Source organism: Spermophilus citellus, assembly GCF_964194105.1.
Source record: "Spermophilus citellus genome assembly, contig: SCAFFOLD_451, whole genome shotgun sequence".
NCBI classification, from domain to species: Eukaryota; Metazoa; Chordata; class Mammalia; order Rodentia; family Sciuridae; genus Spermophilus; species Spermophilus citellus.
The window spans coordinates 28882-55210 of NW_027673122.1; the positions used below are offsets into that span (position 1 = coordinate 28882).

Consider the following 26329-nt stretch of genomic DNA (forward strand, 5'->3'; position numbering starts at 1 on the left):
GATGAATTCTAAATAGGGCAGAGGGGTGGAAGGGAAAGGGATGGCACAGGGGATTAGCAAGGATGATGGAATGTGATCAACATCTTTATACAAAATTCATGTATGAAGACTTGAATTGGGTGTCAACATACCTTATATACAAAGAGAGATGAAAAATTGTGATATATATGTGTATTGAGTTGTAATGCAAAAAAGTACATTTATAATGGCATAAATTGATGTGAACATACTTTATATACAGAAATATGAAAAATTGTGTTCTATGTGAAATAAGGATTATAATGCATTCCACTGTTGTCGTGTATTTAAATAAATAATAAAACCATAAAAAATCATCTAGAAAAAAAGAAACAAACAAACTAACTAACTAACTAATTGAGATAGGATGCATTTGGTGCTACATACCTGATATATCCTGTGGTCTGGAGGCTGAGGCAGGGGGATCACTATTGTGAAGCTTACCCTAGCAACTGAGTGAAACCCTGCCTAAATTTAAAAATAAATAGGCAGTAGTAATTTTAAAAAATTAAGAAAAAATTAAATTTTTAAATAAAAATTTTAAAAGGACTGAGGATATTGTTCAGTAATAGGACACCCTGGTTCCAATCCCTAGTTTCACAAAAGGAAAAAAAAAGAATGAAAAAAGTTCTTTTCAAAGTTACAGAAAACATATTTTTAAATTTATAAATTATATATATGAAAACAAAAATTCTATTCCTCAAATGACTCCATTAAAGTGAACAAGGAGAAGTGACAGATGAAAGAAACAAATTGCCTCACCTTTAACCAAACTCTTCTAAGAAAGGAGAACAGAGACTACAAGAGAAAAGCAGGCAAGAGCCGTGAACAGCCCCTTCAAATAGCAAGTATCTAAATGTCTCTTCATCACAAAGCAATTAACGTCTTTAGAAAGGAGAGACTGTACAGTAAAGTCACATTGAAGACAAATTGAGACAGTGTTGAAGGACATGTGGGGTTATCATGAAGGTCCACAGAAACAGATGTGGACCCTACAGCACCCGTTCATATGGGGACACAGCACACTCCTCCAGAGCCGAGACCCGGGGTCTGGTGAAAGAGGATGTCCATTTGGGAATAAATATAAACTATGGAAAATAACCATTTCTGGCAATCAGCCACATTTTGTTTGCCATATTGCATACAGTTTGACAAATACTATGAAACACCATGTCAGTTTTATATAGCTGTCACATAAATGTCATATTTCATATATAAGCATACTTAAATAGTACATCTGCAGAATTTGAAAAAATACAAATACAGATAAGCACATAAAAGACTTAATTACACATCCTGGGTATAGATGATAGGACTTTTCATTATAAAGAGGACAGCTGCCCTCAGGTTCATCTATGATAACACCCCATCAAAATTTCACCATGATTTCCTTTTCATTGAAGAAGGGACCAAAGAAAACAGTTTGAAAATTCTCCTGGAAGGTTGAATTGATATGAAATTAGCCAGGAATTCTGAACTCTAAGAGTAAAAGCAGGAGCTTTCATTACCAGGCACTAATGCATGTTATAAAATTGTCATATTGCAGTAATTTGAGGACCAAAAAAAATCACAATGCAGAAATTTCATAGATGACTCCATATGTACGTAAATGTCAATATTATTATGAAGTGGAATGAAAAGGCCTAGCTAATTGCAACCATCTCCAGTGGAGGATTTGATGTGAATGAACAAGACAACCCACGTGAAGGTAGGTGTGGGAACTGGATGCGCAGAGCACTGGTAGGGCTTGTGTGCAGGACGTGCGTGGTACTGGATTATATTCCAACACCCTGAAGAAGCACATATGGAGTAGAATTATGTTTCAAAATTATACCAGAATAGGAGGCTCCTGGATTCTCTTCACACATGGATACACCAAATAAACACCTACTTCTGTTTTGAGTCCCTATAAATAAAGTTATACATGGGTTGAGAAACCTATGCATTGGACCACTGAGAAAATCTCTACCATCTGAAGGGCAGGCAAAGTTGGGGGACACTTGGGCATTAGTCCTGCCTTGAGCGATGTGCTACATAATTTGGACAGAATACCCCAATCCAGTGTCACCCAGAGTAGATAAAAACGTATGGGGGTCACAAATGGAAAACACTGGACACTAAATGACTTGTTACTGGAAACACAATTTGTCTGGTGCTCATAAAAGAATGAACTAGATATACACAAGTATCAGGAGTGGAAAAGGGGTGGTTTTCTATTGCTGTGGAAGGTCATGAGCTTTATCCATGGGACCAGTGCAGAAGGGGAGTGAGATCAAGGGTCCCAGTTTATCCCTAGAAGGGATTTGCCCACATGATCTGCAAACTGTGGTTGCTAACAGTCAAGCTCCTCTCTAGCCAGTCCCTGAAGGTAGACAGGACAAATGCAGTCCACCCAGCAGCCGTGCCTAAGCCCTCTCCCCCCTACCTCAGTAATAACTCCAGTCCTGACCAGTTCTTTCTGGAAGAAGGATGTCCAGGCACTCAGGGTCCCAATATTTTTTTTTCTATTCCATGGACTCCATCCTAACCCACCAAGCTTTGAGAGCAACAGCAACTGTGCATGTGCAAATCTCCCTGGATCAAAAAAAAAAAAAAGTGGCTTCACGTTGATGTGCAAGCACTTCCAGGGACTACTATCACCCCCCCACACACACACCCTGGAGTGAAGGAAAAGGATGAAAACCACAGCTCCCCGTTTCTTTCTAGAATAGGCTCACACCACCTTCTTGCAGTGAGAACAGGCAGCCTGGGTTCTAAACAACTGCATCAGTAATTCAGTCCCCAGCCAAGTAGGAGAGTTTCTGCAGCCTCAGCACAGCTATGGGAAAGGCTCCTATCAAAAAGGTGAAGGAACTAGTCCTCCAATGACATAGATATGGAGCAAGAGACATGCTGATGACATGGGGCTAGAATATAAGCTTAGTGCAGACAATTTTTAAAAATAGCATGGAGTTCTTTAAAGGCTAACAGAGTAACAAACACTCTGGACGCATTTCCAAAGCAACTTGAACAGGTGTGTTAATAAATGGCTGCATGCCCATCGCTGTTCCAGCATCCACAGGAGCCAGGAGGAGGGAACATCCGAAGTGCCTTCTGGATAAGGAGACTCCTCCCAGTCACAGGGACATCACCGACTCCCCTGAAAAACTACTTAACCTAAATGCACCTGCTCATAGGTCAATAGGTGGCTGATATTTACCAGATGCTCAAGAGACCTCAGATGTGCCAGGTGTGGGATCCCTGTTTCAGGCAGAGAAAAAACAGGACCAGGAAAATCTCAGAGAAGGCTTGAGACCCCTAGGACATGCAGTCCACAGTGGGGACACTCAGCCCAAAGACATTCTGACAAGGTGTCTGGCCTGGGAGAGGAAGGGAAAATGCGCACGCGCGCTCGCACACACACACACACACACACACACACACACACATTTTTACAAATGTCTAGTGGTTTTTAGTGTACTTTTCTCTCATGTGAAATGCTCAAACAGAAAACAAAACTTTTGCTTCTTATTTTATTACACTGGGGAGGAAAATTGTCACTGGAAATGGGGACAGGGGACTTGAATTTTAGGAATTCATTTATACACACGTAAAGGTTTCATCTGGGAGACCGGGTTCTGGATCTGATATTTTGCTTCCCTTACATTTAGAACATTCAGGGGGACCCAGGCAGGAGGCCCACACTTGTAATCCCATCCATTCGGGAAGCTGAGGCACAAGTTCAAGGCCAGACTCAGCCTCTGTCTCAAGCTAAATGATAAAAAGTGTGAGGGATGTAGCTCCGTGGTAAAGGAGCTCTGCATTCAATCCACTATGCCCCCGTGCCACCCAAAAAGAAACAAAAGCTCAGGAGGAAGAAAAACCTGAGACCCCTGCAGATCTCAGCCCCCTTAGGTATGAAAAAGGCCCACTGAGTGGTGATTCTCAGGGTCCCAACACTCTGAAATCCACCACAGAAGAAATTCAGGGAGGAGATTTGAGCTGCCAATTTGTACAGGAGATAACCATGTGTTCAAGAATAAGAATAAAAAGAATCCAACATCTTTAGAAACCTAAGAAATGTAAACTAAAACCCTATCAGAGAGAAAATTAAATAGTATCAATGAAGATAGGAAACAAAAGAATTCTAACAAACTCAAGGATTTTAACTGCTTCTTAACTATTTCTGGAAACTGTTTTGCTGTTAAAGACACATGATAGTCCCCCACCACAGGGACTTGCTGCAATCAGTTCATAGGACCAGGATAATACATTAATAGTCATGGGATATTCAGATTAAAAATAGTATAAAATACCATGGGTAAGTTTTACATGGGTGCCATATGCATGTGGTATTATGTATAAATATGATGCACTAAGAAACAATCCAGCATGCTTTACTCTTAATGGAAGATCCAGTCCTAAAATTCATCCACAAAGTTAAATATATGTAAACTTAACCAAGAAACTTTTGAATTATAAGAGCAAAAAATTATAAGAGGAAAAAAAAAGGATTTATTACCTAACATGTGCATTGTGAAGCTGTACTATTACAATTGTCATCAAGGAATCATGATGTCAACAAAGTCCACCCAGGAACCGAGGAGGATGTAAAAATCATACACTTAATTGCAATGCAAAAGTCATTATCAGGTCAATCTCAGCAACTTAGCTAGACCCTCGGTCAGAATAAAAACTAAAAACTACCAGGCTCATAGCTGAGTGGTAAAGCACCCTTCTGTTAACTACCAAAATAAACAAACAAACAAAACACAAATAAAGTCCAGAGGAATAAGCGAGGTCCCTGTAAACCTCAGCTCCCCTCCTGCAGGAAAACCATGTTTGGAGGTTTGATTATTCTTATTAATTAATTAATTAGTTTTTTGGTATTTAACGCAGAGGCACTCGACTATTGAGCTCCATCCCCAGCCCTATTTTGCATTTTATTTCGAGGCAGGGTCTCCCTGAGTCTGTAAGTGCCTCGCAAACTTGCCCAGGCTGGCCTTGACCTTGCAATCCTTCTGCATCAGGCCCCCTCCCGAGCCACTGGGATGACAGGTGAGCGCTATAGCCCGACTTGGAGATTGGATTTTTAGTGGTCCCACCTGTCAATCACCACAGCCCGGGAAGATGCTGGGTAGTCGCGCTCACCTGCCAGACAGGACTGGGACAGGGGCTGAGGCTGCCCCAGGGGATGGGGAGGCTGCGAGGGGTCTCCACCACTGTCATGCTCCCCACCTGGCTGGCCAGGGGGACTGAGGGGCTCTCTCCCCGAGGGGCTAAGGCCTGTGGACGCAGAGAGCGCCAGGAGATGGGGTTGGGGTCGGCCAGCTAAGGTTCCCCCCACAGCCAATCCCGCCAGACGGCCTCCCTGCCTGGCCTCCCTCTCAAGCCTCCCTGTCCAGGCACTAGGTGTCACTACACACTCACCATTCCCTGGTGCCCAGGAGCCAAGCCTGCCCTGGAAAGCTTTGGCCGCTGCATGGCAGGGCCACCCGGGATCCTGGGCATGGAGCGAAGCCTGGAGTCCAACTGCAGGGATCATGAAACCAGGAATGCAGGAGAAATAAATCCCATCCCGAGCACAGAAGCCCGCCCCCTGCTCGCTGCCTGTGCTCAGGATTGGATAACGCTCAACACAGGGGCTTCTGATTGGACAGGGCATCAGTCAGTCTCTGCTCTGCCCAGCCTGAGCCCTGGGAGCCTTCTTTTTGAGTGACAGGGGGGTGATATCTGTTCCAGGCAAGGAGGAAACCAGAATGGCAGGGTTTTTTTTTCTTTTCCTTTTGAGGTCTGAGCATTCGTTCAGGGTTAGGAAGACCAGAATTCTAAGATCTGTTGGGTTTTGATGTTAGGAAATTGAAGTCAATTTTTGAAAGTTTCATCACCTGGGCCTCCTCCTACAATAAGACCTCCCAGAGCATCTTCAGGATGCTGACTTGTCCTCTGTTTATCTGTGCAAAATTCTCCAAGCAGAGCTGGCCTTTCGCCCCTTGGGAACTGCTGGTAGAGGCTCACAGGGGGCCTGGGAGGCGCCTTGGAGGAGACTCCCACCGGGTTGGCAGCATGAGAGCTGATTTTCCTCCAGCTGAGTTGAATCTGTATCTTGAGTCCACATTGAGCTGGAGGCAGAATAAGGAGATCAGCACAGAAGAGACCCAGGAGAGCACAGACCTGGGTAAACCCCATCAGCACTGGGCTCTCTCACTCTCTGGCCATGGGGGTTGAATTCAGAACTCGACCTCTGAGCCCCTTCCCCAGCCCTATTTTGAATTTTATTTAGAGACAGTGTCTCACTGAGTTGCTTAGCACCTTGCTTTTGCTGAGGCTGGCTTTGAATTCGCCATCCTCCTGCCTCAGCCTCCCCAGCTGCTGGAATGACAGACATGTGCCACTTTCTTTCTTTCTTTCTTTGTTTTTGAGAGAAATACCTGCAGTGGCCACAGGATAACAGCCTTGCACAGATCAAGGCCACCTGGGGTACTCTTCCTGGTTCTTGCCAGTCCCCTGGATCCCAGGCAGTGGGATCCTGCCTCCTCCAAAAACCAGAGACACCCTGCCCAGGTGTGCATCCTTAGTATCAGCTGAATACTCTGAACTTGGCAAGAAAAAAGAAAGAAAAATGACAGACCCTACCTGCTTGTCTTGATGCAGACAAATCCAATGTGTTCCCAAAGCGAGCTCTGGTCTTGTCCCCCCAATTCAGTGGTGCAAAAAGTCACATAATACAGAGAAGACTTCTCCTTAAGAGGGGATCAAGGGACTCTCTCTTTAAGGAAAAACAATTTGGGTTTAATTGGGAGTCCAGGAAAGCCAAATCCAGGTTTTCCTAATTTGTTAAATAACTTAATTGACTCAATGTACCCTGCTCCTCTCTACCTTAATTAACCATGGAGGCCTCCAGGTTACCTGCCCCCTGGGACCCCTGCTCCTGCAGATGAATGTTTGTAGGAGGTCCTTACTTCTCCATGCAGCACCCTAAACCTCCACCTTCCCTTCAGGCTTCAACACCTTTGGCAGCATCCAATGGGGGAGTGGTTTAGAAAATTCTGTAATGTCCCTAAAGCCATTTCTTCATCCGGCTATGATGCTATCAATTTGGTCCCATGGTCCTTTTCAGTACTTTTTAATTTTTTTTTCTGTTTTATTGGTTCTTTTTAGATATACATGACCATAGAATCCATTTTGATAAAATTATTCAAACATACAATATACCTTATTCTTATTCGGACCCCATGCATTTGGGTGGGCATCATGGGTGGATTCACTTAGGTATTTTCATATATTTAAATAGGAACATTATGGTCAATTCATGCTACTGTCTTTCCTGTTCTTACCCCCCCCTCCCGTCCTGTTGTTCCCTTTTGTCTAACCCCCACCTTCCTTGTGATGCAGATAACAAATATCAGGGAAAACATGTGACCTGTGGTTTTGGGAAATTGCCTTATTTTACTTTAGCATGATAATCTCCAGATCCATCCAGACATTTACTGGCCAATGTCATAAAGTCATCCTTTTTTAAAGCTGAGTAATATTCCACAGTGTATACACACCACAATTTCTTTATCTATTCATCTGTTGATGGGCATTTAGGCTGGCTCCATAGCTTAGCTATTGTGAGTTGTGCTATCATAAACATTGAAGTGGTTGTGCCCCTGTAGTATACTTGTTTTATCCTCTGGATTTATGCTGAGGAGTGGTATAACTGAGTCAGAGGGTGGTTCCAGTCCTAGATTCTTGAAGAATCTCCATTCTGCTTTCCAGAGGGGTTGCAATAATGTGCAGTTTCTCCAACAAGGTGTGAGCATTCCCTGTCCCCCACATCCTCACTAATTTATTGTTACAGTATTATTGATCATTGCTATTGTGAGTGGAGTGAAAGAGAATCTCAGTGTAGTTTTAATTTCCATTTCCCTAGTTGCTAGATACATTGCCTTTTCAGTATTCATTTTTTAAAATATTTTTTTCTATTGGAGTTGGACACAATACCTTTATTCTATCCATTTATTTTTCTGTGGTGCTGGGTATGGAACCCAGTGCCAGCACGTACTAAGCAAGCTCTCTACAGCTGAGCCCCATCCTCTGCCCTGATTTTCAGTATTTTTTTACTTTTGCTTGTCAGTAACAGCAGCCCAGTTATTTGGGGACCATTATTGCTGCATTTGTGAAATGGGAACATTTCTCTTGAAGGAAGACTGAGGAGGTCAAGCCACATGCCCAGGATTCCAGGGATGAGTAGCATACAGTTGTTTTGCCCAAGATTAGAAAAGTATTATGTGGCTAAGAGGAGGGAAAGAGCCGGGGACACCCTGGGAACAGAACCACTCTTTCCCCCATGAGGGAAATAATTAATTATTATTGCTGTTAGTTTTCTTAACCAAAATGAGAAATTTTCCTAAGCTACCAGTGCCACTAATTATAGGTCCCTGGATGGAGCTCAGATTTGTCTTGAGAGACAAGGGAAAGTGAATAACCAACCCAGCGGTTCCAATAACCAACAAGCTAGACCTTGGGCTCACTAGGGGCAAACACTGGGTTTTACCCAATAATTAACAATCCACCAGCACATGACACCCAATTAATGGGGGATGGAAAACTCGTTCAGTTGGTGTGGGGGTCTGTGGGTGGCCAGCTGCAGGAGTTTACCTCTGGGTGCATTTCTTGCATCTCAGAGGTTTTTCAACCCCAATGAGATAAAGAAAGTGGCGAGAAAACTGGCAAAACCCTCTGCAATATTCTAGCCAGGAAAATTCACAAGCACTTTAAAAGCATCTTAATGTTTACCCTCGGTCAAATGTGCCTCAATAAGAATGACACCATTTGAAAAGAGTTGTTAACATGAAAAGTTTCTGAAATCTGCTGGTTTGTGGACCACACTTGTGTATCAGTGCAAAAACCATATGAGTCCATGGCTAAATACATAAGTAAAAATAGAAATCTAATAATAAGCATTCTCTTAAGTCTTCTGTCCTGAAAACACTGCCCTATGTGCTTTGATAACTAAATGATCAGTTTATCATTCCTCTAGCAACACCTGAAGTCCATAAAGAACTGTGAAACATGTCTGGTTGGGACAGAAATTTTGGGATACCAAGAAGAAAGTTACTCTGAACCTCAAAGGAGAAGGTTCATAAATCACCAGAATGCAGGAATGCCCACAAAATATTTGAAATTACAAACAAGGTACTGGAGTTTTGCTCAGTGACAGAGCACCTGCCTAGCACCTGCGAGGCACTGGGTTCAATCCTCAGCACCACATTAAATAGAAGTATATAAAATAAAGCTATACTGTCCAACTAAAAAGTATTTTTAAAAATAAAGATCAGATTTTTTTTAAAAAAAGCAACTCCCTGCAATGCAGCATTTCATCTAGACCAGCTTCCTGGACCCCCAGATACCTGCACGATATGAGCAAGCTTAGAAAAATATGTGAGAAATTACAGAAGTCTGATCTGGCCCCATCTCTAGTCCAGCCAGACTTAAATTTCCCTCTACAAATAGCTGTATTTGCTGTCTCTCCTTTTAGGGATTTCTCACATTTTTTTTCCTTTCTTTCTTCTTGTGGAGCTGGGGATTGAACCTTGGACCTTGTACATGTAGGGCAAGCACGCTACAGGCCTCACTGAATTCCTGGCTCTTCATGTTCTTTCCTGAATGTGGATCTATTTTCTAAATAGGTCTGTCCATGCACCTGACAAATGAAGTTCTTTTCTGCCATGAAAACCAAGAAACCTACTTTTTCTGAGCTGATGTCCTTCTCTCTCCCTGGAATTCCTTCTTATCACATAACCTCTCACAGCCAGAGTCAGACTTGAGCTTTGGAATTGTGTGGAATTTTTATTGTTTGGGGTCTGATATCACATACATCACTGGATGGAGATAACCAGCAGCTATGCATTTTTTTAATAAGCAAAGAAAAAGGTTTGGTAGCACATGTCTGTAAGGCCAGGCATTTGGGTGGCTGCTTCAGGAGGATCTCAAATCTGGGGCCACAGTTCATCTCTTAGCAAGACCCTGCCTCAAAATAAAGTATTCACAGTTCTGATATTGGGGGAGTCTTTATGAACAATGAAGGGTCAGAATTCCTGTTTCAACTGTCTCCCCTTAGGATGCTGTGTGTAGGTCTGTGACTGTTACCTTCCAACAGGACCTAGAGCGGTTGCTGGTGTCCACCTGTATTAATAAATAGATCAAATGAAGTGAAAAAATAAGTAAAGCAATAAAAGATCTGACACTGTAGCTGGTTGTGATCCCAGGGATATGGGGGTTATGTTGTGTTTCTTGGCTCTTGTGTTCTTGCAAGACAGGATTTTAGATAATTCATAAAATGTAATCAAAGTAGAGCAAAGCTTATTGGCCCAAAAATCACTCTCAAGATGGGGGCAGGAAAAAAGTGAGGCTTTTCTGACATCTCTAGACCTTGCACCCACTTTGCTCCTCAAGTTTATGGGCGATGCTATGGGTGATTCCAGAATTCTGCCCATGGACAAATTCCTACTCTTAACTGGCAATAGGATGACATCGTATTTGTAGGTTCCTACTCAACATGGTCTTGTCCGAAGACATCAAAGCAAAACCCGTGTGTGTGAGTGTGTGTGTGTGTGTTTGTGTGTGTGTGTGTGTTTGTGAATTTTACTATAATAAAACTTGTATTATGGCAGCTATTATGAAGACACACAACAACAAGTGTTGGCGAGGATGTGGGGGATATGGTACACTCATACACTGCTGGTGGGACTGCAAATTGGTGCAGCCAATATGGAAAGCAGTAGGAAGATTCCTTGGAAATCTGAAAATGGAACCACGATTTTACCCAGATATCCTGTGGAGCCAACCTAGATGCCCTTTAGTGGATGAATGGATAAAAAAAAAATATGTGTTATATATACACAATGGAATTATATTCAGCAATAAAAGAATAAAATTATGTGTGTGGGGGAGATTATGGTATTTTTTGTGAATGTCTAGAGCGTTCGGGTCCCTGGGTAATGGTCTCGAAATAACCAGGACACAGGGGATGTAGAGCAAAGGCAGCAGTTGCGACTGCATGCTGAGATTTATTTGCAAGTTCCTTTTATATTCTTCTTCTAACAAAGAAAGCAATTCTTCAAATAACACTTTACCCACATTGCCCAAATATCATGCCTCAGTGGGTACACAGAGCTAAATTCAGATCATTCCTGTTCATTTGATAAGTACCCTCCCAAACTTCTTTGTAGACATTATCTAATCCTCTGAGGATGCATTTGTTTCTTTAGAATGTACTGTTCCCAGGACAAGTATGCAGGAAGCTTCCTCCTCCTAGCCAATCCATGCAGAACTTGTGACTTGCGATAAGGGGAAGAGAACTTTTCTTCCTCCTAACTGAGGTTTGCCTCAGCTGACCTAAATCAAAACCACAGCTCTTTCAAAATGTCATGCCTGAGGGAGCTAAACTCTGCACACTCAAACCCCAATATTTTTCTCTTGGTTTCTTTTAGGGAATGGAATTTTTCTGAGATTCTCACCAGTATCTTTGCCATTGTTAAAGGGGTATTACAACTTACTTGTGTTTCTTGCTGTCTGACTTTTGTTGTTTTCCAAAATGAGGTATGAGGTAGAAGTGGATTTTAAGTGGATATTATTAATGTAGGAGTACACTAATTACTATTAGAAGCAACAGATGAGATCAGAACAGTGACAAAATTTAATATCATCAGTTATTTATTGGCATAAGAAAATAAGTAGCAAACATAAAATTAAAGACAGTTCTAATGACCATAATATCAACAGCAAAATACTTGGAAATTTTTCAAGAAATGTGAACACTTGAACTTTTAACATGGCTTGTTTTTAGAAAAATATAACATTATCCCTAAGCCACCTTCTTTTTGTTGGTGACCTTAACTCAGGAAAAAAAGATAGAAATTAAAAACTTCCCCCTGTGATCCTGAGGACAGGACTTAGGTATGGTCTACCATTGAGCTCTATCTTCATCCCATTTTTATTTTTCTTTGAGAGATGGTCTTGCCACATTAGTGAGGCTAGACTCAAAGTTGTGACCCTCAAGGCTCAGCTTCCAGGGCACTGGGGTTGCATGCATGTGCCATCACAACCCTGGCAGGGATTAGTCTTTTTTGTTTTCCTAATTGTAGTTGACAGAGTACCTTTATTTTATATATTTATTTTTAGGTGGTGCTGAGGATTGAACCCAGTGCCTCACATGTGCTAGGCAGGTGCTCTAACCCTGAGCCCAAGGCCCAGGGATTAAATTCTTGCTTTCATATTACAGGTTGGCTCAGGATAATATCTAGGTTTGCAAACGTGTATAATGTCCCCATTTTGTGAGTAGAAGGTAGAGGCCACAATGAGAGAAAATGTCTATCTTTATCCTTGGAAGTGGAACATCAAATGTCGATTTACCTGCAACTTAGTATTTGAGGATTTCCCAGATATTAAAAATATAAGCAAAAGAGACATGAGTTCAAGGCTCTGAGGAAAGGGGACTAGGTATTTCAAATTGTGAGGCATCAGGCTGAGAAAAACAATGCTAAGGTAGCTATCTGGATATTGAGAAGAGGGTCCCTTGCATTTAACTGTAGGATCACAGAAGATATATAAGAAAATAAACCATTTACTGGGTACATTTTAAAAAGATGATCATGGGTAGGACTTGGTCAGAAGTCATCATTATCACACCCCACGCACACACCCACACATATTACTTCCCTTTTACCTCTTCCCCACTTTAGCAGTCAAGTCAACATCCACTCCTCAAGGTGCATCCTTGCATGAAGAGAAAGGACTGAGCCACAGTACCTTGGGGATCACAATTGGCAGATCTTTGCCTAGCTTATGACAGAAACTAGCAAAGGAATGGCAGAGTTCAGGAACATCTCTGTCTCTTTTTTCTCACAAACAAATAACTAGAGATTTAAATTATAAATTGATGGATGAAGTGAACTTGGGAGTATTGGGCCAAATATTTGGAACACTGAAAATATAAATGTTCAGCAGTCTAATGTCTTATTTCTTTTTTATCTTTGTTTTTGTTTTTAATGCTGTGGATTGAGCCCAGGGGCACTAAACCTCTCAGCAACATTTCTGATCATTTTTTGTAATTTAGTTAGAGACAGGGTTTTAATGAATTGCTGAGTTATTTCCTAAGTTGCTGAGGCTGGCTTTGTGTCAGCCTCCAGAGACACTGGGATTACAGTCATGCACCACTACACCTTGCTAATGTTTTATTTCATTATTTGCACAAGAGCTGTTTTTCATGTAATATAACCTACTGAATGCTCTCAAAATATCGCACTTTGAGAAAAATTCAAAGAGATAGCTTATTACCTTTATATTAACAAACAAAGAATGTGATTTTTCTTATTCCTTGGCTTCTTTTCAATTGATAAAATCAGGTTAGGACATAGTTTTCTATTTTCTTTATTCTTTTTTTTTTGGGGGGGTATACTAGGGATAGGTCCCAGTATCACTCAACCACAAAGCCACTTCCCCAGTCATGTTTATTTATTTACTTTTTTTAGAAACAGGGTCTCACTGAGTTGTATAGGTCCCTATATATTTGCTGAGGCTGTCTTTGAACTCATTAATTTCCTGCCTCAGCCTCCCAAGCCATTGGGATTGCAGGTATGTGCCCCTACTCCCAGTTTCTTCATTCTTTTGTAGTTGTTGCTTTCTTTTTTACATAAATTCAAATTGAATAACAGTATGTTTAACAATACAGATATAGATAAAAGCCAGTGATGTAGGTAAGCAATTGAACATATCCACCAGAAAGTATGTTATATTCACCATGGTTTATTACTCAGCCATCAATACAAACTCCTCTAATGGTCAGCAAAATAGATGAAATTGGATGATGTCATGCTAAGTGAAGAAATACACAATACTGTCACATCTCATGTTAACTAATATAATATCATATGCAAGTACAATAGTGATTAGTATGGCTGAGGAGTGTGTGGGTACATCAAGGGCAGAAGATGATGTTTGGATATTATGAATACATGTATATGCATATATATAAACATCACACTGAATCCCATAAGTCTGTGCAATTGCTATGTGATGATAAAACCCATCATCTCTCATAATTATCAAATTATGCACTAAGAATAGAATCCTGTTGTCTTTTGGAATTTCCAGGATATGATGCAATATTATTGATGATGCTCCCTGATAACCACCAGGCTCTCCCTACACATCCACTCTATTTTCTTCCAGGCTCTGAACATAGAGTATGCAATGTATTTCTGCATCTGGATCATCTCACTTAGCCTAAAGTCCTCCAGCTTGTCTTTGTTATTGGAGAATATTCTTTTGTTTCTGCGGTTTGGCCCTGGGTTGCCTTACCAGTGAGAGAGATCCACCATCATTTATTTTTCAGTTTTAAGACAGAATGTTACTAAACTACTAAGGCTGGCCTTCAAATTTTGGAAACACTGCCATATACATCATCCTTATTTTAAAGTTGAGTAATAAGTGAGGTGTGGAGACACATTTCTTTTGTCATGCTAGGGACTCGATAGACTGAGGGAGGAGGATCACTATCTTATAGCCAGCCTCGCATCTTGGTGACACCCTCTGCACCTTAAAAGACCTTGTCTCAAAATACTTGCAAAAAACTGAAAAAGTTATATATGTATGTTGATACATTTGTGTGTAAACACAATAATGAATCTCTCTTTATCTATTATCTGTAATATACCATAGGTTCTTCTTCCTGAGTTACTCTTTGGAAATTTAGGTTGTGGATAGTATGTTGGATAATTTGGGAGGGTAGATATTCCTAAAGATGGATTTTATTTCCTTCAATTGTTGAAGTGGTTAATGTCAGCTGTCCATTTGAGTGGATTGAGATACCCAGAGAATTGGTGTGGACGATCTCTGCAGGTGTCTGTGAGTGTGCTTCCAGAAGGCTGAGTCAGAAAGCATGGGGAATACCTGTAATGAACATATATATTGGTGTTCAATAGGTTTGATTTGGAAAAAAAGCAAGAGAAGCAGTCACTCACTTATGCTCCAAGCTTCTTGAAGTCCCCTTTATGGTCTTGCACCATTGGCTGTACCTGAGTCTTTTTATTTTTTTATTTGTTTTAATTAGTTATTCATGATAGTAGAATGCATTTATATACTTTGATATATCATACATAGATGGGATATAATTTCTCATTTTTCTGAGTATACATATTGTAGAATCACATGGGTCATACAGTCACATACATACATAAAGTAATAATGTCTGTTTCATTCTTTCTTATTCCCACATCCCCTGCCTTCCCTCCTTTCACTTTCCTCTACCTAATGTAAGTTAATGCTATTCTTTTTTTCTTTTGCATTACAACTCTTAATATATATACCACATTTTTTGTATCTTTTTTAATGTAATGTATGTTGACACCCAATCAAGTCTTCATACATGTATTTTGGATGTATGACACATTCTACCATCCTTTCTAATCCCCGCCCCTCCCTTTTCTTCCCACCCCTCTAGAATTCATCTATTCCTCCTATGCTCCTCCTGCGTACTCCACTATAAGTCAGCCCCCTTATGTCAGGGAAATATTTGGCATTTGTTTTTTTTTGTTTTTAGAGGGGTATCATTGGCTAACTCCATTTACCATTATCTTCTCCAACTCCATTCATTTACATGCAAATGTCACGATTTTATTATTTTATTTCGAGTAAAATTCCATTCTGTATATATGCCACATTTTTTATCTATTCATCCACTGAAGGGCATCTATGATGGCTCCATAGTTTAGCTATTGTGAGTTGTGGTGCCATAAACAATGATGGGGCTCTGTCCCTGTAGTATGATGTTTTTAACCCTTTGTGCTTAGACTGAGGAGAGGGATAGGTGGGTCAAATGGAGATTCCATTCTCATATTTCCAAGAAATCTCCATACTACTTTCCAAATTGGCTGCACCAATTTGCAGTCCCACCAGCAGTGTATGAGTGTACCCTTTCCCCACATCTTCACCAACACTTATTGTTGTTTGTCTTCATAATAGCTGTCATTCTGACTGGAGTGAGATGATATCTTAGAGTAGTTTTGATTTGCATTTCTCTGATTCCTAGAGATGATGAGCATATTTTCATATATTTATTGATTGTATATCCTCTCCTGAGGAGTATCTGTTCAGGTCCTTAGCCCACTTGTTGATCAGATTATTTATTTATTTTTTTCATCTATCGGGATCATATAAGTCCTCTATCCTGGACCACAGCTGCTTCATTTGCTTGCTCATATTGTGAAGCTTCCAGCTTCTGGGACTGAGCTGTTACCAGTTTCCCAGTGTTGCCATCCTGCAGGCAAACATTTGGTGACTATTCCTCCCATGATTATGTGAGCAAATATAATGAGCTCCCTTCTGCATACACATGTACATTTTTTATGTATTCTATTTTTCTGAAGAATCCTAAAAATACAGGCATATTCTCAATGTCTGGGTTCTAATTTTTTGAAAAAAACCCTTATAGATTTTTTAAGGTCTATTCAAATTTATATTCCTGGCAAGGATGTCTAAGTGTTTCCTTTCCTGCATATCCTCTGCAGTATGTGTTACCTACCAACATTTTGAGGATTGAGCCCACAAGCATGTAATTATATCTCATTGTGATATAAACTGAAATCATAAAAGTTCCAGAAGAAAAGGAGATTTTTTTTTTTGCCATTGGTGTTGGCAATGGTTTTAGATAGAATATGCTGAGACTGTACAAGGAGAAACAGCTGAGACTATATAAAGCTAAAAACTTATTCTATAGAGCAAAGGAATAAATCAATGAAATGTAAAAGTAGACTTGGTTAAAGAAAACCATTTTTAGCTCCATGTCTGATAAAAGCTCAACATCCAAAATATAAGAAACTTATACAACTCACCAAAATTTAATATAAATCCCTCATAACCTAATTTAAATATGGTAAAATACTTAGATTCTGCCCTAAAAAATAAACAAGTATGTAAAGACATATGAAAGTTACTCAAGATCACTATTAAGCTACATAAAATGATAAATTAGCTTTTCTGCTTTATGTGTCTCACAGGATTATGGGTGCATACTCTCCATCCTTCACAGGGCATCTTGAGATCAATTAGCAAAATGCCAGGTTCTCATTTTCCCACATTATGCTTCCTCATTATTCCATCTTAATTGCCAAGAAAGTGTCAAGCCTGAAAAACATCAAAATATAGATAAATTGCTAGATAATCATCAACTTTGAAAATTACTTCAGAAATCAATAGAATACATTAGTAGACCCAGATGTGAAGAAATATAAAATAGACCGACAAATCAACATTTAACTTTACAGCTCCTCATAAAAATACTTGCAGTTAAGCTGAAATGGTGGCACATGCCATTAGTCTTAACTATCTTGAGGCCACAGCAAGAGGAGGATTTAGGCTAAGGAATTTGAGGCCAACCTGGCAAAAACCCAACTCTAAAAATTGACCCACCAAAAAACCAAACAGTAATCACATTTTTTAAAAAAGGTGCCTTCACAGGTGATTTCTATGAAACATGTAATAAGGAATCAGTAACAATAATTCATGATCACGTCTAAATGTAGAAGAAGAAAATTGACTAATTCTTTCTGTAAGGCCAGAAATACCAGATAACACAGCTTAAGAATGGAAATTGCAGACCATCTTATTATAGATGTTGACCCAGATATTCAAATCCTCTAGCAAACTGAAAACAACAACAAAAAGAATGATTGGACTTCATGACCAAGAGGGACATTGTCATATGGGAAGTTTCCAAAAATCATTTTGATAGAGCAAAGCTTTTGGCAAATCACTTACCAAATTATGGTAAAACCTATGGCCAATTACGACCAGAGGAAAATTATTTTTCAATCCACTTAAGGGCAGCTATGAACTGTTTTCATATTTAATGAGGTGAAATGAAGTGTTTCACAATTTAGTTTTAGAGAAAGAAAAAATGTATGCTTTTCTGACTTCTAAATATTGATTGAGAATATTAAATGGGATTTTCATAAAAAATCAAACAGCATATGCAGATGATACTATTATTTCTATAATGTTTCTAAGCAATTTCCATGAACTAATGAAACATAAGAATTTGTTCAATAATGTCATGGGTTAAATGGTCAACATTAAATCATTTAAATTATACACAGTAGCAATGAGCAGTATTAAAATCGAGTCACAATCTATTCACAAATATAGGAAAAATAATCTAAATGAAAGTATTAACAAAAGAACTGGTCACTGAAAAGTAAAAAGTAAACGTGAGTTTAAGTGCCTCTTAACTATTTGTGGAAACTGTTTTGCCATTAAAGACACATGATGACCCCCCACCACAGGGACTTGCTAAAATCTGTTCATATGACCAGGATAATACATTAATAGTCATGGTACATTGAGCTTAAAAATAGTATAAAATACCATGGGTAAGTTTTACACGGGTGCCATATGCATGTGGTATTATGTGTAAATATGATGCACTAAAAAACAATACAGCATGCTTTACTCTTAATGGAAGCATCCAATCCTAAAATTCATCCACAAAGTTAAATATATATAAACTTAACCAAGAAACTTTTGAATTATAAGAACAACAAAAAAAAAAGAAGTTATTACCCAACATGTGCATTGGGAAGCTGTACTGTTACAATTATCATCGAGGAATCACGGTGTCAACAGAGTCCACCCACGAACCCACGTGGATGTAAAAGTCATATACTTAATTGCAATGGAAAAGCCATTATCAATCAAACCCTAACAAGGCCAATCTCAGCAACTTAGCTAGACCCACAGTCAGAACAAAAGCTAAATCTACCAGGGAGAGAGCTAAGTGGTAAAGCACCCTTCTGTTAATGACCAAAAATAAAAATTAAAAAAAAATAAATAAACTCCACAAAAGTATCTCAGGAATAAGCGAGATCCCTGTTCACCGCAACACCCCTCCTGCAGGAAAATGGTATTTGGAGATTTGATTTCTTTTTTTTTTTTTTTTTGTACCTTGCATTGAACTCAGGAGCACTCGACCACTGAGCCCCATCTCCAGCCTTATTTTGTATTTTATTTAGAGGCAGTGTCTTGCTGAGTTTCTAAGTGCCTCGCCAACTTGTTGAGGCTGGCCTTGAACTCGCAATCCTCCTGCATAAGCCCCAGGTTCTAGTGGCTGGGATGAAAGGTGTGCAGGATTGCCAGGCTTGGAGATTGGAGTCTTCCAGTGGTTCCACCTGTCAATCACCACAGCCTGGGGAAACAGCAGGCTGCTGCCTCACTGGCCAGATAGGACTTGAGCAGGGGCTCAGGCTGCCCCAGGGGATGGAGAGGTTGCTGGAGTCTCTGCCACTGTCACGCTCCCCAACCGGCTGGCCAGGGGGACTGAGGGGCGCTGTCTCCCAGAGGCTCAGGCCTGCAGATGCAGAGAGCGCCCGGAGTCTGGTAGGCCAGCTCTGGTGGTTCCCGCCACAGCCAGTCCCGCCAAATGGCCTCCCCTCCCTCCTGAGCCTTCGTGTCCAGGCACCAGGTGCCACTGCACACTCACCATTTCCTGGTGCCCAGCAGCCAAGCCTGCCCTGGAGAGCTTCAGCCCCTGCATGGCAGGGCCACCTGAGATGCACGGCACGGAGAAAGCCTGGAGTCCAACAGCAGGAATCCTGGAACCGCAGACCTCAGAGAAGTAAATCCCATCCCAAGCGGGGAGGCCCGCCCCCTGCTCGCTGGCTGTGCACAGGATTGGACAGCGCTCAGCATAGGGACTTCTGATTGGATAGGGCGTCAGTCAGTCTCTGCTCTCCCAGTCTGATCCCAGGGAGCCTTCTTTTTGAGTGAGGGGGGGGGATATCTGCTCCAGGCAAGAAGGAAACAAGAATGGCAGGGTTTGGGTGCAGCTTTTTTCTTTTTTCTTTTCTTTTGAGGTCTGGGCATTGTGTTAGCCTCAGGGTGACCAGAATTCTAAGTTCTGTTGGGTTTTGGTGTTAGGAAATTGAATTCATTTTTTGAAAGTTTCATCACCTGGACCTCCTCCTATAATAAGACCACATAAAGCGTCTACGGGGTGCTGACTTGTCCTCTGTTTATCTGTTTATTTTGGGGGGATTGCCTTATTTTACATTAGCATGATAATCTCCAGATCCATTCATTTACTGGCCAGTGTTATGAAGTAATCCTTTTTTAAAGCTGAGTAATATTCCACCATGTATACATACCACAATTTCTTTATCTATTCATCTGTTGATGGACATTTAGCCTGTATCTGTAGCTTAGGTATTGTGAGTTGTGCTATCATGAACATTTATGTGGCTGTGTCCCTGTAGTATGCTGATTTTAAATCCTCTGGATATATTCTGAGGAGTTGGATAACTGGGTCAAATGATGGTTCCAGTCCTAGTTTCTTGAGGAATCTCCATCCTGCTTTCCAGAGGGGTTGCACCAATGTGCAGTGCCTCCAACAAGGTGTGAACATTCCCTGTCCCCCCAATCCTCACCAATTTATTGTTACTGTATTCTTGATAATTGCCATTCTGACTGGAGTGAAAGAGAAGCTCAGTGCAGTTTTAATTTGCATTTCCCTAATTGCTAGATATATTGCCTTTTCAGAATTTATTTTTTTAAATATTTTTTCTAGTTGGAGTTGGACTGAATACCTTTATTCTATCCATTTATTTTTATGTGGTGCTGAGGATGGAACCAAGGGCCTCAAACGTGCAAGGTGAGCGCTCTACGACTGAGCACCAGCCCCAGTCCCCATCTTGAGTATTTTTTTCTTTTGCTTCTCAGTAACAGCAATCCAGGTATTTGGGGAACCAGTTTTCCTGCATTTGTGAAATGGGAACATTTCTCTTGAAGGAAGACTTAGAAGGTCAAAGCACATGCCCAGGATCCCAGGGATGAGCAGTACACAGTTGTCTGGCCCATGATGAGAAGATTATGTGGGTGAGAAGAAGGAAAGAGCTGGGGACACCTTGGGGCCAGAACCCCTCCGTCCCCCATGAGGGAAATTATTCTTGCTGTTAGTTTTCTTAAACAAAATGAGAAATTTTCCTAAGCTACCAGTGCCATTAGATATAGGTCCCTGGATGGAGCTCAGATTTGTCTTGACAGGCAAGGAAAAGTAAAAACCAAAAAATGGTTTTTGTCTTGTTGTGACAAAAAGTCAAAACCAACAAGCTAGACCTTGGGCTTCTTAGGGATAAAACACTGGGTTTAACCCAATAATTAACAATCCAACAGCACCTGACACCCAATTAAAGGGGGATGGAGAATTGGATGGGTGGGTGTGGGGGTCTGTGGGTGGCCAGCTGCAGGAGATTGCCTCTGAGGAGCATTCCTTGATTTGAGAAGTTTTTCAACACCAATGAGATAAACAAAGAGGCAAGAAAACTGGCAAAACCCTCTGCAATATTCTAGCCAGGAAAATTCACAAGCAGTTTAAAAGCATCTAAATGTTTACACTCAGTCAAATGTGCCTCAATCAGAATGCAAGCATTTGAAACGAGCTGTCAACATGAAAAGTTTCTGAAATCTGCTGGTTTCTGTACCACATTTGTGGATGACTGCAAAAACCATATGAGTCCATGGCTAAATACATAAGTAAAAATAGAAATCTAATAATGAGCAATCTCTTAAGACTTCCATCCTGAAAACATGCCCTATTTGCTTTGATAACTAAATGATCATTTAATCATTCCTCTAGCAACACTTTAGGTCCATAAAGAACTGTGGAACATGTCTGGTTGGGGCAGAAATGTTGGGATACCAAGAAGAAAGTTTCACTGAACCTCAAAGGAGAAGGTTCGTAAATCACCAGATTGCAGGAATGCCCACAAAAACTTGAAATTAAAAACAAGGGACTGTGGTTGTGGCTCAGTGACAGAGCACCTGCCTAGCACCTGTGAGGCACTGGGTTCTATCCACAGCACCACATTGCAAAGAAATATATAAAATAAAGGTATACTAACAAACTAAAATCTATTTTTAAAAATAAAGATCAGATTTAAAATTAAAAAAAGCAACTCCCTGCAATGCAGCATTTCTCCTAGACCAGCTTCCTGGATCCCCAAATACTAGCATGATATGAGCAAGCTTAGAAAAACAGGTGAGAAATTACAGAACTCTGCTCTGGCCCCATCTCTAGTCCAGCCCCACTTAAATGTCCCTCTCCAAATAGCAACACCTCAGACCATGTATTTCCTGTCTCTCCCTTTAGAGCTTTCTCACATTTTTTTCTCTTTCTTTGTGTGGTGCTGGGTATTGAACCTATGAACTTGTGCATGCAAGGCAAGCACACTACCGACCTCACTGAATCCCCAGACCCTCACATTCTTTCCTGAATGTGCATCTGTTTTCTAAATAGATCTGTTGATGTGCCTGACAATGATGAAGATCTTTTCTGCCTTGAAAAACAAGGAACCTACTTTTTCTTAGCTGATGTCCCTCTCTCTCCCTGAAATCCCTTCCCATTACACAACCTCACAATCCAGAGTCAGACTTAATTGTGTGGGGTTTTTTATTGTTTGGGGTGTGATATCACATATATCACTGGAGGGAGGTAACCAGCAGCTATGCATTTTTTTTAATAAGCAAAGGACAAGGTTTGGTAGCACATGTCATTAAGGCCAGGGATTTGTAAGGCTGCTTCAGGAGGATCTCAAGTCTGAGGCCACAGTTGGCCTCATAGCAAGACCCTGCCTCAGAATAAAATATTCACAGTTCTGACACTGGGTGAGTCTTCCTGAACAATGAAGGGTCAGAGTTCCTGTTTCAACAGTCTCCCCTTAGGATGCTGTGTGTAGGTATGTGACTGTTATCTTCCAACAGGACCTAGAGCAGTGGATGTTGCCCCCCTGTATTAATAAATAGATCAAATGAAATGAGTAAATAAGTAAAAGCAATAAAAGATCTGACATTGTTGCTGGTTGTGATCCCAGGGATATGGAGGTTAGGTTGTGTTTCTTGGCTCTTGTGTTCTTGCAAGAGAGGATTTTTAGATAATACATAAAATGTAATCAAAGTAGAGCAAAGTTTATTGGCCCAGAAATCACTATTAAGAAAGTGGGAGGAAAACAGTGAGGCTTCTCTGACATCTCTAGAACTCACACCCCTTTGATTCTCAAGTTTATGGGAGATTCTGTGAGTGATACCAGAGGCCTACCCATGGACCAATTCATAGTTTTTAACTGGCAGTAGGATGACATCACATTTGTAGCTTCCTACTCCACATGGTGTTTTCCAGAGTCATCAAAGCAAAACCTGATTGTGTGTGTGTGTCTGCGTGTGTGTGTGTGTGTGTGTGTGTGTGTGAATTTTACTATAATAAAACTTATTATGGCAGCTACTATGAAGACAAAAAACAATAAGTGTTGGTGAGGATGTGAGGAAAAAGCACACTCATACACTGCTGGTGGGACTGAAAATTGCTGCAGCCAATATGGAAAGCAGTATGGAGATTCCTTGGAAATCTTGGAATGGAACTACCATTTGACCAAGCTATCCATCTCTTCAGTCGAAACCCAAAGGACTTAAAAAAACAGCATACTACAGGGACACAGCCACATCAATGTTTATAGCAACACAATTCACTATAGCTAAACGGTGGAGCCAACCTAGATGGCCTTGAGTGAATGCAAGGATGAAAAAATATGCATTATATATACATAATGGAATTTTAATCAGCAACAAAAAAAGAGAATAAAATCATGGCATTTGCAGGTAAATGGATGGTGTTGGAGAAGATAATGCCAAGCGAGGTTAGCCAATCCCCCCAAAACAAATGCTGAATGTTTTCTGTGATATAAGGGGTGTGACTCATAGTGGGGTAGGCAGGGGGGACATGGGAGGATTAGATGAATTCTACATAGGGAAAAGGGGTGGGCGGGAAAGGGAGGAGGCAGGAAATTAGTAAGGATGGTGGAATGTGATGGACATCATCTTCCAAAATACATGTATGAAGACTTGAATTGGGTGTCAGAATATGTTATATACAGATATATGAAAAATTGTGCTTTATATGTGTAATAAGAATCACAATGCATTCTGCTGTCATTTAGTTTTTTTTTAACTTATTATGAAAATTTTAACATGTTATTCTAAATATATAAATGCAACTCTTAATTCACTCTGGGACCTGTAGGAAATAGGGGCACAACATACTATCAGAGAGGACACTCCCTCTTGAGAGTGTCCCTCTTTATCTTCCTTATGTCTTTAAATAAAATGATACCTGATAGAAATAGTAGTTAGGACATGCACAGTAGTGACAGGAACAGGAAGCTCACATGCCAAAAAACAGGACAACTCTAGGTTGCTTTGGCCCATGCTGGTCTGGAACGGTTCTTACATATTTGATGGTTAGGTTAAATCATCCTATCTCCTTGAATTCTGGAATCCAGTCTGTGAGTGAGGATGATATATACAAGTTAAACAGATCATTTTCAAGCAGTTAATTAGAAGACACCTTCAAAAGCCTACCAACCAAAAAAAAAGAAAGCCCAGGACTTAATGGATACAAGACCTTCAAAGAAAAACTAACACCAACAATCCTCAAATTATTCCATGTAATTGAAAAAGAGAGAACACTTCCGAACTCACTCTATGAGGCCAATATCACCTTTTTTCTAAAGTCAGACAAAGACACATCAAGAAAGAAAACTTCAGACAAACCTCTCTAAAAAACAGATGCAAAAATTCTCAATGAAATTCTGGCAAATAAAATACAAAAACCTATCAAAAAGATGGTGCATCATGATCAAGTGGAATTCACCGCAGGGATGCAAGTTTGGTTAAACATACAGAAATCAATAAATGTAACTCATGGCATCAGTAGATTTAAACATAAGAATCATACGATCATCTTTTTTTTTTTAAAGAGAGAGTGAGAGAGGAGAGAGAGAGAGAATTTTTAATATTTATTTTTTAGTTCTCGGCGGACACAACATCTTTGTTGGTATGTGGTGCTGAGGATTGAACCCGGGCCGCACGCATGCCAGGCGAGCGCGCTACCACTTGAGCCACATCCCCAGCCCCATGATCATCTTAATAAATGCAGAAAAAGCATTTGACAAAATACAGCACCTCTTCATGTTCAAAACACGAGAAAAACTAGGGATAACAGGAACTTACCTCAACATTGTAAAGGCTGTCTACACTAAGCCCCAGGCCAACATCATTCTAAATGGAGAACAACTGAAGGAATTCCCTCTGAAATCTGGAACAATACAGTGATGCCCTCTCTCACCATTTCTATTCAACATGGTTCTTGAAACACTGGCCAGAGCAATTAGACAGAGGAAAGAAATTAAAGGAATAAGTATAGGAAAAGAAGAAATTAAATTAGCACTATTTGCTGATGATATAATTCTGTACCTAGAAGACCTAAAAAATTCAACTAGAAAACGTCTATAACAAGAATTCAGCATCGTAGTAGGATATAAAATCAACACCCATAAATCAAAGGCATTTCTGTATATCAGTGACAAATCCCCCGAGAAGGAGATGAGGAAAAACTACCCCATTAACAATATCCTCAAAAAAAGATACTTGGGAATCATCAAAAGAGGTGAAGGATCTATACAATGAAAACTACGGAACACTAAAGAGAAATCAAAGACCTTAAAAGATGGAAAGATTTAATTCGATCTTGAATAGGCAGAATTAATATTATCAAAATGCCCACAATACCTAAGCACTATACAGATTTAATGCAATTCTGATCAAAATCCCAATGGCATTCCTCATGGAAATAGAAAAAGAAATCATGAAATTCATCTGGAAAAATAGGAGATGCAGAATGGCTAGAGCAATTCTAAGCAGGAAGAGTGAAGCAGGTGATATTGCTATATCAGACCTTAAATTATTCTACAGAGCCATAGTAACAAAAACAGCATGGTATTGGCACCAACACAGGCTGGTAGACCAATGGTACAGAATAGAGGACACATCAACTAACCCATAAAATTACAACTATCTTATGTTAGACAAAGGTGCCAAAAACATGCACTGGAGAAAGGATAGCATCTTCAAAAAATAGTGCTGGGGAAACAGGAAATCCATATGCAACACAATGAAATTGAAGCCCTATCTCTCACCATGAACAAAAGTTAACTCAAAATGGATCAAGGACCTAAATATTAAACCAGAGACACTGCATCTAACAGAAGCAAAAGTAGGCTCTAAACTTCATCATGTGGGATTAGGCCACAACTTTCCTAATAAGACTCCTATAGCACAAGAATTAAAACCAAGAATCAACAAATGGGATGGATTCAAACTAAAATGTTTTTTTATCAAAAAAAAAAAAAACAGAATAGAGAGTTTACTTCCTGGGAGCAAATTTTTACCCCTCATACATCAGATA

The 26329-nt window shown here is 40.3% G+C and overlaps 1 protein-coding gene across 1 annotated transcript in view; it reads right to left on the reverse strand.

Moving 5' to 3' along the window:
- Positions 1-5089: 5089 nt before the first annotated feature.
- LOC308640073 (uncharacterized protein) overlaps positions 5090-26329 on the reverse strand; it is a gene marked incomplete at both ends in the record, with an annotated part of 70365 nt that continues 49125 nt past the window's right edge. Inside the window, 2 exons of the mRNA XM_081312121.1 lie at positions 5090-5607; positions 5886-6119. Of these exons, the coding sequence (XP_081168247.1) occupies positions 5090-5607; positions 5886-6119 (752 nt within the window). The remainder of the gene's footprint in view (positions 5608-5885; positions 6120-26329) is intronic.